The sequence below is a fragment of the Capra hircus genome, chromosome 26 (assembly GCF_001704415.2).
Source record: "Capra hircus breed San Clemente chromosome 26, ASM170441v1, whole genome shotgun sequence".
Classification (NCBI taxonomy): Eukaryota; Metazoa; Chordata; class Mammalia; order Artiodactyla; family Bovidae; genus Capra; species Capra hircus.
Genome location: NC_030833.1, coordinates 30,022,847 through 30,040,434, shown reverse-complemented (window position 1 = coordinate 30,040,434; position 17,588 = coordinate 30,022,847). Strand labels below are relative to the sequence as shown.

Here is a 17,588-nt window from a genome sequence, read left to right as displayed (position 1 = left end):
GGGGGAGGCACAGGACCCCCTTGGACTCTTCCCCACTGGTCTGAAGTTGGGGTCAAGCATGTCCGCTGCTTCCTGGACTCCTGTGGGTCAAGGAAGGAGTCTGGAGATAGAGAAGCACTGGCCTGAGGCTGTGGCCACTGCAGGTGGGCAGAACAGAATGCTCTCCTCTCTGAGCAGTTGATCACATTCATTGTTTCAAGTCAATTCAATTCAGTGAACCTTTTCTGGGCATCACTCATAAGAAAGGCTTGGTGCTCTAGGTTCCCAGAGCAGAACAAGATATGATTCTTGTCCTTAAGGAGCTTATAGTCTAGTGGGGCGTATAAAACATGAGCCCAGAGAGCAGAAAGGCCCATCAGATATCTGGATATCTGTGTTGTGACGGAGGTCTGGGCTGCAGGCTGTGGGAACTCAGACAGAGGAAGGAGTGAACCCCCAGGAAGGGCTGCTCTCTGAGGAGAGGCCTAAGGGATGGCGAGCGGCACAGTTCAAAGACAATGGTAGTTGAGATTCTATGGGACAGACTGAGCCTAGTGGCCAGAAGGTACTGTGCCGAGAAAACAGGGGTGCTTCAGCTCAGACGAAACGGCCTGAGGGGAAGTTGCGGAGGTAGGGCTAAATGGAGGGGTTAGGGGTATGGGAGAGCAGGCCAAGATGGGACTTTTGCCTGCAGACATGAGAAGCCACCAAAAGTGTCTGATCAGGAAGGGCACAAGAGCAGGGCTGGGCTTGGGGAGGCCCTCCTCCAGCATGGTGGTAGCGATGGCAGTGGGGAGATACCTCAGGAAGCAGTTGAATTCTAGGTGAGAGGTAATGGCAGTCTCTAAATTTACTCTTACTGCATAAATACTTACCCCGAGGCCTAGCTCAGTGGCAAGAAGGATCAGAGACCCTGCTTCTCTTTTGGGGAGGTAGGGAGGTTCTTTTGCCTTGACCCACCCTTCCTTCTGATCAACCCCAGGCCAGATGGAGCTGTCCTTTCCCTTGTGGAGGCCAGAACCTATTAGGAAAGCCAGTTCTCCCTGACTACCCTGTGCCAAAACACACACACACACACACACACACACACACACACCACCACACACACACCACCACACACACACCACACCACACATGATCCATGCACTTGATCCATCAGGCCAGGTGGGAAGGGAGAGGACAGGAAGGGCAGACCCTCTACAGCCACCCCCTCCCTCGACTCCGGGCACCTCCAAACAGCCAGGCCCAGTTTGCATTAGGGAGCAGCTCAGATGATTAAGAACAGGGGAGATAATTAAGTGTCAAGATGATGTAGCCCAACTCTGCAGTCAGGCCAAGGTAGCACAGCGGGTGGTAGGCCGGGCGCAGAAGGCAGCCTCAGGCATGGGCCGCACAGACACCCAGGTGCGTCCTTCAGCTCCCGGCACTGCAGGCAAAAGAAAGAGCTGGCCCAGGGACCTGAGGGGGGCTGGGATGGGAACAAGGGTGCTCATCAAGGCACTAGACCTTGAGGGAGTGGGGGGGCAGGTCTCCTTCTGGAGGGCCCTGTGCCCCTGCCAGGCCAGCTTGATTTTGGCCCCACACATGGGGGGCATCTCCCTGGCAGTGTCATAGCCCAGGGGCCAGCTGTGAGCATCTCTGTCCTCAAGGAAGCCACTCCTACTCCTGCCTATGGGTACAGGGCGGCCTGTTCTTTAGCTCTAACAATGTCACGGTGGTGGGCATTAGCGAGGACAATTGCTGCAGCGTGTGCTGGTATTATTGGAGACAATCTCAGCAGTAGTTACTGGTGTTCACAGTGATAATACCCAGAGCATTATTGGCGTTGGCACTCAGAATATGGACAGCGTTATTAGTATCTGCAGCAAGCAGATCTGTGGGGACATTAGTAAAGGACTGATCAGCTGTGACTCTGGGGAGAAAGGAAACCGACAGTAACTGTGAGCCTGCTTGAGACGCCCTCTCATGCCCTGGCCTTTGGAAGGATGGAAAAATCCCCAGACTTCTCCTTTGAGAAAGGTGCTAGTCAAGAAGCTTTGACCCTCCCCCTTCCCCCCAAGAGTCCAGAAGATCCTGGAATGAGACAGGTAGACAGACCAGGGATAGATGGGGAAGTTATGTCATAAAGCACCTGGCAGACAGGCCATCCATCACTCTGAGAAGGTAGATTCCCATTCAGTACCCTCCTGAAATCTGTCCCTCTTCTTGGCTCTAATTATGGGTGGGTATGTTAGAGTCCTTTTTAGGGACACTGTATCACCGAATATTGCATGAGCTGGCTGATGTGACTGCAGAATAGGGACTCTTGTATTTTTTCAGGACCAAAGGCCTTTGCCTTCACCCAGTTGCTTTTGGCCATGGTTTAAAGCATTGCCGTCCATCAGTGGTGGTGAAGCCCAAAACAATTACATAACTTGTCCAGAAATCCAAATGAAGTCATATGGTGTGAGTCTTTAGATCTGTGCAAGGGGAGGTGTGTCGGTATCATCCTTTGATGCATGGGATTGCAGGGGGCCGTGATTCTGCCTTCCATTAATTAGGTGCACAATGAATTGTTCAGTTGAGTGGTGCCAAGGCAGTGCAGTTGTGCGTTTGCAGGCAGAGCAGGTTGCATGGCTGTGAACAGCCAAACCCTGCCACTGCCTTTCATAGCTCCCTTCTGCTTTGGCTGAAGCCATAACTGTGAGAAGTGATTTCCTTAGTTCCCCTGCTTGAAGTCCGTCGTGTGTTGCTAGGGTTTGACTTGGGGCAGATGAGGGGATTATGCTGTAGGAAGGAGCGGCTCCTGCCTCATCTAGGATCCCAGGCTTCAAGCAAGAAAAGGCTGCAAAGGGCCCCACGTAGAAGGAGGATTCGATGGAGTGGCCAGCAGGCAGTCCCGGGCTGGGCAGTGTGACTCAGTGGGGAAGGGCTCTGGAGGGAGGCGCAGCTGGGTTTGCATCGCAGTGCCTTGGGCAAGCCTCTTAACCTTCATCAGCTCAGTCTTCCCCTCTGTAAAATGGAGATAGTGACGGCACCAACTTCACGGGGACCGTGGAGAGGATTACACAAAATCATGGACATGGAGCTGAGCCAACTCCATCTTCGAAGATGGCTCACTGTGTGTCTGGGGAGGAAGGCGTCATTGGCAGGTTTATGTTTCAAGGGGAAATGAAGTTGTGTCAGAAGGAAACTTTGTGGGCACCAGCACCCTCATCTTGGTGTGGTTCCTTTTAAACAGAGCAGCCTAGGGAACCTGATGCTGGATAAACCAACCTGGATGGGACCAGGGCAGCCAAGGAAAGATGTCAGCCTCCCTGTGTAACCGGGAAGACCTCTGTCCATCTCTGTTTTCACATTTGCTCTGTGGCCATCCACTTGGGCCACGTGTCATCTCTTATTAGCCTCCAAAGGCATTTCAGATGTGTGTAAATAAACCCAGGACCTCCTCTTCTCCAACACGGAGTCTTCCCTCCCTCCATCCATTGCTGTGTATTTCTGCCCCCACATACACATTTATTTATTTACCCTGGGAAATGTGTGCTTGATTTGTGGACACACAGGTGCTTTCTCACGTGATTTATGCAAAAGCGGGTATTGTGTGTTTTCTGCCTTTCTGATACCTTTGGGTGAAAGGGGACATGGAATGCCATGCATTGGGCAGGCACACAGTTTTCTGGGTAGTACATACAGGCAGAGAGATGATCAAATGTGAGCAGGTGCACAATCGTGTCCCTGTCACCAGCACCAGGGGATGGGGAGAGTCCTGAGCCAGGCCTGGGTGCGCTCAGGCTGCCTGGTCTTGAGACACAGATGTGCATGTCGAGTTTTGCCCAAAGGCCCATGTCAGCATTACCCCGTTGGCAAAACGATGATCTGTTCTGGTCCTGCCTCCAGGGGGTCCTGGGCCCCACCACAAGGGAGACTGAGGCTGGGGACCCTCACAGAGGAGCCTGGCCTTCCAGTCTCTGGATTTACCTCTGGTCTTCGACCTGCCTGCCTTTCATGATCTCTCAGTGTCTGTCTGTCTCTTATTTGCTCTAGTCGAGGTATACACTGATCCTGCCCACATTAGAGGAGGTGGAGGTTTGCATCTGGTCTGGACTTTAAGAGGTATGGGGGCCAGAGGGAACCTGGTGCGGGGGCCAGGGGAGAGAGCTGGGGAGGTGGTTAGAGACTCTTCAGTGAGTGGGTTCCTAAGGGTCAGAGAGCAGACTAGGAGGAGGTGGCCCAGGCTTCCACTGGAAACCAAAGGCAAACGGAGTCTCAGGGCCTGGCTCACTTCCGCCTTGGGCTCTGCTGGATTGGGGGGCTGAGGCCCTGGTGGCCTGGAGGGTCAGGCCCTCAGTGGATGGGGGCACTTTTTCCAGCCCTTGGAAAAACAAAGAGCAGATCGGGTAGTAAAACAAAAGCAAAGGAGACCTGGAAGCACCTGACAGCCCTAATTCATCACGGCCCAAGTTTTTTCCTGTGTTCCCATTATATTTGTTTGTAAAAGTGGAAATCAATTTTGAAGGTAATTTTCTGGAAAGAATGGAAGGGAGGTGGGAGGGCCGGATAAGGCAGAGATGGTAAAAGGAAAAATTTAGGCCAGGCACAGCCCAGGGGCAGCTCTTGGCAAGGTGAAAGAAAATTGCATATTCAATCTCCATCCATGAATCTCCCTCTCTGCTGCCCGCCTCCTGCTTGAAAACAATGAAGGCTTTTTCCCAACGCTGGGCAGGGCCTCAGTATCAGCCTCACTTTAACTTCAGGGTCATTAATTCCCTGATTATTGAAGGAGAAGAGAGGGTTGCAGCATCGTCAATTCCAAAGGCACACCCCTCCATGTGATCAGGGCCTGGGTGGGGTGGGGTTGGGGGGGTGAGCCAGGGTGAGGTGAGGTGTTGTTTCAGAAGAGCACAGGGGTGGGAGGGAGGAAGTGGGGAGCCAACTGGACTGGGGGGGTACAAGAAGCCAGGAGGAGGGGAGAAGAAGGCAGTCATTACTGCATACCTCTGTTGTGTTGTTATTGCAAATTAAAAGTAGCATGTTCCACTCCGCAGCTATCTTTGGGGAGGGAGGGGCACCGAGGGAGGTGGGGGAATCTTATCATTGCTTCTTCAGCAGACCAGCCGTGGTGTCACCGTGTGAGGTGACATTTGAATTTACAATTCCGCTGAGAAAAGCCATTAATTCACAAATTAACATTTCTCCCTCTCCCTCTCTCTTTAACACTCTCTCCCTCTCTCACATGGATGTGCAAGCAATTGAAAAGACAAAGGAAATAGCCTTAAGGAAGAGACTTTACTGCTAGTCTGTCTGTGCTGAGATTGCTCCCCCTGCTTCCAGATAGATAAACCAATTACCTGAGCCGCTCTGCTCCTGGCCGCCCGCGATCACCTCCTTTTGTAGGCCGCCGCCATGGCTGGATTACCCTCGGTGTATCTCATTAATGTAAACCAGGCATGCCCTGGTCACCGGCTCCCTTCTCCGCTGTCTTTCTGGAGGGGCAGTGGGAGGAGTGCTGGTGTCAGAAAAGGCAGGCGAGGAGGACCCCAGGAGAGAGGAGAGACTGCCCCTGGCCAGATGCCAGGCTCTGGTTCTTTGGGTGTCCATGGCCTGGACCTGCAGTCCTGTTGAGGGGGTCAGCAGGTGAGTTCTCTGTGGCAGGTTTGCATGGGTGGACATTTAGAGGCAGAGGCAGGAGCCAGTTCTCTGGGGCCCACAGGGCCAGTTCTCTCTGACCTTTTGGTCCAGAGGCCAGGGGCTGGCGAAAGCAGAGAGGGATCTGAGTGCTCCCTTCATGAAAAGCTCTTAGGATGTTTTGCTGAGTCTGCAGAGCTGAGAGGGCCTAGACAGCAAGGTGAGGTTGCGCTATGTTGGGTAAACAAAAGGAGGTTGCACTGATTCCTTAACCTAAACTCGGTACTTGGGCGCAGTTATGTCTTTTTGCCATGAAACCCTTAAAATCACAGCCAAACCCAGCCATCCAGCTCCTTCTTAGAGAAGACCCCCCAGGAGCATGGACCCACGGGTTGTGGGCTCTCACACCTCTGAAGTGAGCTTACATCGTGGGCGTGGCAGGGCCTTTTTGGCTTTTCCTCTCCTCCAGGCCCCGACCAGGCACTGCAGGAAGACAGTAGACTGGCAGAGGGAAGTCAAGCAGAGCTTGAGTTTCTGTAAGGAAAATGCTTCTGTGGATCATTGCTGGAATGATAGGATTTCACACACACTGCCTGCTACCTAGCACAGGTCACAGACTCTGAGCCCCCAGGAGCCAGGTCCTCAGAAACCAGATCTCCATAGAGGGAATCACCCGTCCAGACAGGTACCTGACCTTACCTTGCGTGAACAAAGCTCAGCCTATGTTCATTTTCCAACAAATATTCAAAACCTGGCTGCTGTCCATCCAGCCCAAGAGCGAACTAAGGTCCAAAGGTCAGCATTCACTAAGACACACACGCCCCCCAAAAATCCACTTCTGAACACACATTCATTGTTATGATTATATCTTGCTAGTAACCTTGGAGATTAGACCGTTCATACCGGAGGGGGGAATTTTTCTATAGTAGTTGGATCACATATTTTAGCTAAACTCTCAGGGTAATGTTGGCTACAAGCCTGTTGAACACCAACCAGGTCATTATACAGGGATAGGTTTAAAGGTTTTATTAAGACCTTTGCCTTGGGCCCTGTGTACACCTGAACATACCTTTTTCAGTAGGGAGGAACCAGGGTTTAGCCATGACTGTGTGTAGCTGACGTAGGTGCATGAATTTGTACATAAATACCTGAGATTATACCAGCGAATGCAGCTGAGTCATTAACCACCTTAGTTTCCCAGCCAGTTCATGCTGCTGTGGATGAAGAGTTACATTTCGTTGTTTGAGGAAGTATGTTAAGGTTTAGCACAAAAGCATGTATTTTTTTTCGGTAGAGTGCCAAAAAAGTCAGAATGAATGGGTTGACCCCACTCCCCAGGAGAGAATGCACAGACTCACATTGGAGGGGCTGTGTGCAACCCTCCACCACTGGAAACAGGGGTGGCAGGAGTGCAGTACGGGCACTGGGCAGAGGCCTTGGGTCCTCCCACCCCCACGTCTGTGTATGCACACTCACCTTGTCAGAATGTCTTCACCCCCTTGTCTTCACTCAGCAACTCCCTTCAAGCCTTGCAGGTAGGCATTGTCCTCCTTCCCCCATGGGCAAGGGCACCAAGCAAGAATTCCGCTGCCTCAGCTCTGCCCTTCTCCCTCAGGCGGGGCCATGGAGGGAAGAGCTCGGCGCTGAGGCTGCTCCTCAGGCCCTTCTGCAGGAAGGCTCGCCTTCTCCAGGCACCATCTCCTCTGCAGGCCCACGGGCAGATGAGAAGGGAAGGGTCCTAGAGGATCCTTCAGAAAAAGGGTCAGGGAAAAGGCATCCTGGGAGACCCAGCCCTGCCGCCTGCAAGAGGAATGGGTGCCAGTAAACTCCCAACCATGGGTGTCTGCATCAGAGGGGCGCTGGGGCCCGCAGAAGCCTTCCCCCAACCTCCACCCTGCCATCACTTGCCTTCCTCAGGGCCCTGGTGGCCAGTAGGGGTCTCCGGGACCCTCCCCATTCTGCCAGGAGGGTTGGGGGAGGGCTGAGAGACTGATCACGAGCCTCAGAGCAGAGTTGCTGCAGAGCCAGTAATTCAAACCATCCTGACCCTTCGGTGAACCCAAACCTGCTGACCTTGACAGCCCTAGACAAGGGAGGCCTCACAGACCTCAACCTGCGTGGAGGCCTCACCTTCTCTCCCTCCCTGCCTCAGAGCCTGTGGCCCAGCCTTCAGGTGGCTCCTCATTTGGCCGTCCCAGCGAAACGTCAGCATCCCTCCCTCCCCTGGGGTGCCTGCCAGCTTGCCTCAAAGCACCCTTTGTGCTCATTTCCACTGGAGACAGGCGTGTGGGCATCTCACAGGGTCTCTCTGGGGCTAGGCTGAGGCTTTCTCCTTCAGACAGAGCTTTTACAACAGGCATGCTTGTCCTCCTGCCCAGACTTCAGCTTTTTCAGGAGCACTAGCCACATTGTGTGTGTGTGTGTGTGTGTGCGCGCGTGTGTGTGTGTGTGGTCTGGGTGCACACAGGGGCAGAGGAAAAATGTGATCGAGACAGAACAGACACGGGGAGGAAAGAAAAGCTGGAGGAAAGCAGCCCCAGGAACCTGCATTAAAGTAAATGCAGTTTATGAAGTTTATGCTTTCCTCCTGGGAAGAGCTGGAGTTTGTCCAACAGCCTCTCCAAGTCTGCCAGACAGCTCCCAAAGCAGAAAGTGCAGGCAGGAGTGCGAGCAAGCCAGCGACAGAGGCAAGATGCACGGACTCTCTTTCTCCCTCTCTCTCTCTGGCTCTCACAGATCCCTCTCAGCCCCAGCAGACGGCAGAGCCTGCGATGAGGGATGCGGATAAGTGTTTGGTAGGAGGGTCCCTGGGAGCTTCCCTGCCCTCTTACTTCCCCACCCCCATCTCCATCACTTATATAGTGTGGACCACTGGGGCAACCAGCTTATGGAAGCAGCTCTGGGAGAAGGGCAGTGTGGGTGATCTTGAGGTCCTGGGAAGAAAAGGGACCAAAAAGTGGTCTCCCAGGAACCTGCCTGTATTTCTGATACTGGCGATCCATTGTTCTTTGGCAACTTGGTCTAGACCAATGCAATACCTCGGAGCTACTTAAGACAGCTCTGAAGGAGAAACTTAAGAATCTCTTAAGGAGAAACAATCAGAGACAGTATTTTTTCTGGGAATTCAAAGGAAATAAATGGTTGACCAGGTAGGCTACAGGAGTGCTCAGAGGGACTTACAAGCAAGCTGGAATCACTTTCTAGACTCTTCATCATGTGCACAAGCACATGGGTTCATGTGTGTGTTCACTAATCATATGTAAGTAGGCCAGAATCCTTAGCTTTAGAGGAAAGGGGAGTGTGAAGAAAAATGACTGGAAAGGGAACTATATAGCAAAGGCCTTAGCTCTGGCTGGGGAGAGGTGGAGGGGACAGAGGGAAACCTCCAGTCTCTTGTCCCTGTGCTTCCTTGACATGCCTGGGCTGAGAATGGGCAGGAGGAGAAGCCTACGACCACCCCCTCCACACACACACACACCTCTTCCTGGGAGCTCCATGTCCCTACTCAAGTGCTTCCAGGAGCTGGGACAGAGAAAGACAACAGAGATGGAGTCATCTGAAGGCAGGAAGTCAAGGAGGAGGGGGTACAAGGGAAGGGGAAGGGTGGCTAGAAATCGCTGATTGAGGAGGATGCTCTGGGAAGCCAGGAGACCTGCCCAGGGATGGCTTTTGCCCTTTCTCTCCTCTTTTCTCCCCTTCTCCCTCCCTTCCCATCCTCATCCCTCCCCTCTTGCCTCCGCACATCTTTATTGGTTCCGGTAATAGCGTTGATTTGCATGTCAGGCAAAGCCTTGCTACACACACAAAAAGAAAACTCCAGCCGTGGCGGTGTGGCAGTGTCAGCTCTCGTTGTTGTTCGACAGTGTAAAATTAAATTAATAAAGCCCCCAACACAGGAAAACATAACAGGAAATTAATGGCCTTTACTGTCGCTCTGATGCAGTCATTTGCAACCCTGCTTTCCGCACCAAAGACTTCATAAATGCAAGCAGTTTCTCTAAACAAGCATACTTAGAGCGGCCTGGTATGTAATTTTTCGCCTTGCTTGTGTCCTTTGAGCTAACAAAGCCCCCTTCCCTTCTGGCTCCAGAGAGGTTTCTAACTGATTATGGCTGCAGCTGGAGCCCGGCCCCAGGCAGAAGGCCCCAGCCCTCCCGAGAGCCCAAACAGGACTGAAGGAGGCCTCAGGTCCCACCCAGACAGAACCCCAGCCAGCCCTCCTTCCCCACCAGTGGCCAGTGAGCCCAGAGCCCCAGCCTCTGCCCACAGTCAGCAGGAAGGCACAGCGCATACTCTTGGCCAGGAACGTTGATCACTCTGGGGAATTCACCCAAATCCACCCAAAACTCACCCCTCCTCTTCCTCTCTGCAGCTGTTCTCTCTTCCACTACCTGTTTGCTCCCCTTCCCCCACCTGCTCACCCTCCTGCTTCTTCACTGGAGGTCACACACACCATGCTGGCAGTGTGTTGGCAGCGGGAGACTGTGCACTTCTTTTCTCCAAACTGGAGGCTAACTTCTTCAAAACAGGAAAAGTAACTGTACAGGTATCATTCTCTGGGGTTCTAGGTCTCCTCCATATATCCCCCTTCTCCCTAAATGATCATTCAGTCCATCCCTCTGTCCACAGGCATATTTCCCACAGTTTCAGAGAACTGAGAGTCTGTGGGATACTGAGAAAGCTTTCACTGACCTCTTTGGGGATCTCTATGGGCAGAAGTTCCCACTGTGTTGGGATGTTTAAGAGAAGCAAATATCCAAGATGTGTACCTCACAGCACTCACAGTCTTTGGGGAGGCAAGGCTTGCCTAGATCAGACGATAAGCTGTTAATTCAATGCTGAGCCACGCGGCTGAGCTTTCAGTAGGAATCCAGGCAAGTGGCTAGAAGAGCAGGCAGGAAATGGAACTTGAAGCTGGAAATGGCTGAAATATGGAGAGGCTATCCCTAGGGCTGTCTCCCCCATGGAGGGAGGCCAGTGACGGGGCTGAGAGTGGTGACAAGGAGGAGTCAGATTCCTAAAGGTCATCTGGTCTTATCTGCTGTGCACATAAAACTCTCCACAGCAGCAGGTCTTCCTGACAGGTCACGGCCCCTGCCTGGACACAAGACCCAGATGGACAGTTGTCACTGGTAGCGACATGGCCTTTGTATTGAGTCAGTGTGGTGGTAAGGGGAGAGCATGGGACTTGGATCTTGATGTCTGGATGTGGGCTTCATCTCCTCTCCTTGCTTGCTCTGGGACCTTTGGCTGGTTACATAATCTCTCTGCATCTGTTTCTTCATTTTTAGAACAGATAATAGAATGGAGGACAAGATCTCCATGCGACAGTCCTTCTCTCTCCCACCCCTCCTCCCTCCCTTCCATTCATTCCATCTGGTTTAATGAGCATCTGAAAAGACACTTGGCTGAGCCCTGGGTGGATTTCAATTTCTCACGTGGTGTGGTCCCTGCACTTAAGGGAGGTCCTTCACCATCCTGGTTACCCATCTCTGAATTCATTCTTGACCGTTAAAGTCCCTCTTAAATGAACACTGAACTCTAGAGACAGTCTAGCCAAAGCCAAGTACAGTAGAACCCTTGCCATTGTCCATCTGGAGAGTCTACATCCATAATGTAGCCTAAGATTACATTCGATTTTTTAGCAGCCGTGTCAGACTGAAGCTCATATTGAGTTCGTGGTCAACTAAAACCTCGAGATCTTTTTCACATCAATTGCTATCAAGCCAGGTCTACCCCATTCTGCACTTGTGTAATTGATTTTTTAAAAACCTAAACATAGGGCATTCCATTTATCCCTGTTGAATTTCATCTTGTTGGTTTGGGCTCTTAATTTCACCCGAATAAGATCTTAAGGATGTCTTCTATGTCATCATCCAAGTAGCTTTTTTTTAAAAGTTATTTTCCTTTAAAATAAAGGAAAGCTACAAAGCACACCAGTGGAGCTATCCCTCCTGGCTGCTTTAGGAACTATTGAGCCCAACAACCGTCAGCCATTTCGCTGTTCTTCATCTTGTTCATAAAGTTAGAAAGATTTTCTGTGAAATGTTAACATTTACTATATCTGCAGTGTTTTCTCAATCAGTTAAAAAAAATCCAATATAAGTTGATGAGCAGATTGAATGTCTGCTATGGATAAAGCATAACAGAACTGACTTAACAAAGGTAAACAGGAAGGATGCTGTCCTTGACCTCAAAAACCTTCTAGCCTAGTAGGGAGATAGATAGATAGTGCACACCATTATACAAGCAGATTGTGATAGATCTGTGATCAAAGCATAAAGTGCGAATGATAAATGTCAAGAAAGAGGGAGTCAGTAGCTTCTCACCAGGGCAATGGAGGAAGTCTTGGTGGGGCTGGCATTTGACCTAAATAATGATAACTAGTTAGGGTGCTACAACCTACTCTTGGTGAGTGTATGCAGTCTCCATGGTATCCCTCTTTTCTAATGCCCACAGATTAACTGCACGATACGCTGTGTGTGCTGTGCTAAGTCGCTTCAGTCATGTCTGACTTCTTGATACCCTATGGACCGTAGCCCACCAGGCTCCTCTGTCCATGGGATTCTCCAGGCAAGAATACTGGGAGTGGGTTGCCGTGCCCTCCTCCAGGGGATCTTCCCAACCCAGGGATTGAACCCGTGACTCTTACGTCTCCTGCATTGGTAGGCAGGTTCTTTACCACTAGTGCCACCTGGGAAGCCCCTGCATGATAATTTATTCTAAAGATTTCCAGACCCTAATGGTAAATGTGTTAGAGTGTTGTTTGCATAAGCTTACCTTTCCCCCTTTTTTGCTATGGCATTGATCTTGTCACTGCCTTGCCCTTTCATTGTGACTGCTCAAGGATTTTCAACAAAAAATTTAGGATCCTGTCCACCTCACCCCACCACCCTGCCCCACCTGAGGTCCTGATATTTGAGTTATTTGAGCCTGGGAGAGGTAACCCAGTTGAAATGGTTAAGAGTTACCCACCTGGCTCCCACCTGACTAGGCGTCTCCTGCTGGTCTCATTTTGAGGATTCCTTTCTTTGATGGAGAAGACAAAGTCAAGCCAGGGGTTGAGAAGTTCTGCCTTCTCTTTCGTTTCTCTCAGAATTACCTCCTTTCCTGAGCACTGAGCCTAAGCCTGCCTTCCTTTTTGTTCTTTCTCCAAACATGGTTGCCAAGGCCCTTTTTGTTGTTTCAGCTTGTTCTGAGCTTTTGTCTTCCTGACAGGCTCCTGCTACTCTCCTATCTATCCCTGGTTAGGGTCCCCTCCTCCCTCCTGTCCTTCATAAGAAAAAAAAAATAACTTGTCTGATACTAAGTGTAATATATGCTCATTGTAAAAATATTCAGAAGATACAGTAATTTTTTTAAAAAATTACCCATAATCACATCACCAAGAGATAACAACTGTTAGAATTTTGGCATATTCTTTACAGTCTTTTTGTTTCCTGTGTGTATATAATTCGTTATATTACATATAATTATATATATTAATATATATGTATACTTTTTATCAAAATTGGAATGATCCTGTATATACAGCTTACAACTCACTTTTTTTACTTAACATTATATAGGACCATTTTCACATATCATTAAATATCCTTTGAAAACATGATTTTTTTAATGGTTGCATAATCTTCCACTGTTCCGTGTACATGTCCTTTTAAAATCTAGGCTCATCATATTTTAAAGCTCATTCGTGTGCAGCAACAATGATTTCCCTTAAACGCCCTCTCTTCCCACCCCTCCCCCACTCCCACTGTCTTTACTTTGTCAGGTTGATTATTTGAGCTTGTGGCAGTGGAATTTCATTTTTAGAGCATCCTGTCCTCATGGAATTATATTCCCCTCTAGAATCTCTTGCTGTGGGTGCACACAGCCATTCTTTCCCGCAAGGCGTAGCAGTTTGCTCTCCTCCAGTTGGATTCTGCCCGAGTCCTCTTCTTTTGCCACTGTCAGCTCTAGACATGGTTCTTTTCTTCCCAAATCCCCAGTGCTTCCGTTTTATCAGTTTCCTCTTTCTTGATCAGAATTAAGCAGCCTGGACTACTGGGAAAGGGCATAAGACTAAGAGCTTTCGTTCCTATCCTAAGGATAACTAGCTGTGTGACATGCGGAAATCACTCAACCTTTCTGAGCCCCCTTTTTTTTTAAATCTATAAGAAGCCATCAGATTAAATTATCTCCATGATACTTTCTAGCTATAAAATGTGATAACACTGAATTCAGAGTAGCAAAGTCCTATGCTCCTTCTAAAGGTAAACTGTAAGGCAAGTAAAGAAAGAATCAATCTTTGCTTTTGGAATTCTATATTACAAAGCAGCCAACATTCTTTTATCAGCTACTATGTGTCAGGCTCTGGGCTAGATTTACAAAAATGAAAAAAGATGGGTCCCTGGCTTTAAAATAGTCACAGTTTAGTGAAGAAAACAAACATCAAAAAAAAAAAAAAAAGCCTTAAGTACATATGGATTCTAAATTTGACTCTGCCACTTACTGTCTGGAACGAGTGCTTTAGAGCAAGTTACCCAACCTCGCTAGCTCTCAGTTTCTCCAGGTTATGAGCTCAGCTGCCAGAGGCATGTCGTCTGGGTTGCTTCTGCCTCCTCCTTCACTAGTTAGCTGTGTAACCTTAGGAAAGTTCCTGAACCTCTGCATTTCCATTTCCTCACCTACAAAATGGAGATAATAATAGAAGCTTCCTGCTTAAGTTCTGGTGAAAATGAAATGAGTTAATATATGTAAACTTCTTAGATGAGTGCCCAATATATAGTAAGCACTTAATGTTAGCTGCTGTTATTGTAAGGATTAAATCATTGGACTATGTTAGGCTTAGTGTCTGGTACCATAATAGGAATTGGATCGATTTTAGTTATTATTATTTCTACAATAGAGGTTTGGATAGATGTTTGTTGGAACACAGAGAACAGAGAAGTGAATCCTTCTGAGGTAGCAGTTAGCAACCCTCTGGTGTTCATCTGAGGAAACAGTCTAGAAAAGCTTGAGAGACTTGGCCAAGGACATATAGCAGGTAAGGGACAAAACTAGAATTTCAGCCCAGGAGATGTTACTTCTAGTCCAGTATTATGTTAGGACCACAAATGTAGTTCGTGTCCCCAGAGACACATGGGTGTAAATTGGCACAGTAAGACTGAGGTCAGGCAGGCAGGTAGCCACCCCTGTCTTCCACCCTGTCCTGAACACATGGAGTGTTGAGAAGCAGAGCCTGGTCACAATTAGCAGGTTTGCCAGGGCTGGAAGGCTGGGCAGAAGCTGGTGTTGCTCAGAGCCAAAGCTTCGGGCCAGGTTTCAAAGGGCTTCTTTATGCTTTCCCCTTGAACTTGGCTTGGGGTGCCTGGCCAGGGCAGTCCCACGGATTGTCTAGTATTAATATAAGGATGAGAGGCCGTGGTTCCGGAATGTCATCCCACCTCCCTGGACAGTGTTTATTTACGTCAGCCCCTTCCCAGCATGTGGCGCTCCGCTCTCCTGCTTTCTCCTTCCTTTCTGGTCTCCTGCCCTTCTCTCCTCACCCCCTCATCCCCTTCCTTTTCCTTCCTCCTTCCACTTGCCTCTCCATTCTCTGAATCCCCACTCTTCTCCCAGTCTGGACAGCAGCCTGGTTCTTCGGCATCTCTGACTTCTCTCCGGGCCCTCCATCAGAGGGGAGGCCAGGGTGGCAGCCCAGACCTCTGGTCCTGGCCGCCGTGGGGGTGGGGCCGGGGCTGCACAGGCGGGCTGCCCTGAATGACAAGCGGGGATATTGATCGCATTCTGAACTCAGCCCAGCCGATAGAAGGTAATTAATGACTCCATTTGCCTCAGTACCGAGGAGAACAATTGAGTTTGAAACTGCAACAACTGGCAGCTGGGGAGACTGGGGGAGGCCTGGGGGTGAACCCCGCAGAGGGAAGGTGGTGTGAGAGGAGCTAAGGCAGAGAGAGCGGGGTAGAGGCCACCAGTCAAAATGGGATGCAGCAAAGAGCCCCCACCTGGACCCAGTACCCCTGATCGCTCCTGCTCCCCAAAGCCGCTAGAGGCCGGGTCCATCACTTAGTGTCCCCACTTCCTCCACATTTTCCTCTTTTCTCCCTGTATCACTTTTCTGGGTCATTTTTAGTCTACAGGTGAAGTAAGGCTTATTTTCCCTGAGCTTGCTTCTTGTTAGCTGTGTGATCACACACATGTTTTTTACTCTCCTTTAGCTTATTTCTCCATTTGTAACATTGGACTAATGGTATCTCTTCTGCAAGTGTTCTGTGGGGGATTAGGGATAATGTGTGGAAAGCACCTGAAGCCTGCCTCATACACAGTTAGTGCTCAGTAAATGGCTGCGATGATGATCTTTGACAAGGAAAGCAAATCTGATAGAGTGGGGAGAGCCTTAGAGTCAGACTTTCCTGAGTTCAAATCCAGCCTTTGGCTACTTTCTAGTTGGGAAATGTTGAACAAATAATTTTTGCCTCTCATCTGAAAAAACGAGAATAGTGATAGTAAATACTTCATAAAATTGAATGGATTAATGCGTGTGTATGGAAGCCCTGATGATGTCAGTTTCCCTATAGATGGGTAGACAGGTATATTTGGGTTAATTTGAAATTAATATACTTTTTTGCTATACTTTAAAAGAATTCCTCTCAAATGCCTGATTCCTACTTCCTTGGGTTCAGTGGACAGCCCCTGTTCATTCCACATTGACTTTGATGAACCTTGGTGCTTTCTAACCAAGGAAATGGCATAATTTTATTCTGTGATCAGTGCCTGCCCTCCTCCCGAAGATTCTGAGACCTCACTGGCTAGCCCTATTCATGGCTGGCCAGTCAGAGGGATCTGGCCTGGGACCAGAGGGGCGGGAGGTAGGGCTGTGCTCCCAGGCAGTCCAGGAATGGATGGGGAGTGACAAGGCTAAGTGAATGAGATAACACCTTTTTTGTTGAGGAGTAAAAGTCATTTTTATTAATGATTCTCCAAGTGGTATGTGCTTCTTGTACAAAGCCTGGATCATATGGAAAAACTTAGATGAGAAGTGAAGCATTTGCTCATGATCAGGGAGTAATCACTGTTACCCTGTGGGTGGCTCTCCTGGTCAAGGTGATCTTTGGTCCTACAATTCTCTTCTTTTGCATGGAGTTCAGGGCCCCACTGCTGGAGCCCTGTTTGTGGGCTGGACCGGCAGATACTGCTACTCGTTGCTGCTCAGGCCACAACTGTCCACAGGGGCTTTCCGTGTGCCAGGCTCCCTGGTAGAGCCTGGTAGATATGCCCTTGATCTAGCCATTTACCTTCGTTTAACCTGCACTTCAGTTACTCTGAACCTTAGTTTCCTCACCAGTAAAAAGTGAAAGTTGCTCAGTCGTGTCCAACTCTTTGCGACCCCATGGAGTAGCCCACCAGGCTCCTCCTTCCATGGAATTCTCCAGGCAAGAATGCTGGAGTGGATAGACTTTCCCTTCTCCAGAGGATCTTCCAAACCCAGGTCTTCCACATTGCAGGCAGATTCTCTACCATCTGAGCCACCAGTAAAAAGGGGCTTATAATCCCTAGCTATCTTAGAGAGTAGTTGCTGCTGCTGCTGCTAAGTCGCTTCAGTCTTGTCCGACCCTGTGCGACCCCATAGACGGCAGCCCACCAGGCTCCCCCGTCCCTGGGATTCTCCAGGCAAGAACACTGGAGTGGGTTACTGTTGCCTTCTCCTAGAGAGTAGTTAGGAAGCCCAAATAACATAAGGTCTACGAAAGCTTTTTGTTCACTGCTAGACAAATATGAAGCGGTCAGAGAAGACAATACAAGCCTTTGTTCCCTTTGAAAGAATAATCTGCGTCAAAGTTTTAACTCAGCAGTTTGTTTAATTAATTTATTTATATGCTGCCTCATTCTGGAAACGACTTACGGGAGCTCACTCTCCTTCAGATATGCTATGGCTCATGCCAGAGTGGACACGGCACTTGGAATGGGCTCCAGTTCTGAGAGTCCTGCTGCCTCGTAGTGTGACCTTGGACTGGTCACCTCCC

The 17,588-nt window shown here is 49.6% G+C and overlaps 1 protein-coding gene across 5 annotated transcripts in view; it reads left to right on the top strand.

Moving 5' to 3' along the window:
* Positions 1–17,588, top strand: part of PAX2 (paired box 2) — a 90,056-nt gene that overhangs the window by 45,154 nt on the left and 27,314 nt on the right. For 3 of the 5 annotated variants that reach the window (XM_018041680.1, XM_018041682.1, XM_018041681.1), the window contains exon 7: positions 4,003–4,071. The exons of the other annotated variants lie outside the window; for them this stretch is intronic. In XM_018041680.1, coding sequence (XP_017897169.1) covers positions 4,003–4,071 — 69 coding nt within the window. The remainder of the gene's footprint in view (positions 1–4,002; positions 4,072–17,588) is intronic. 5 annotated transcript variants of the gene reach the window in all.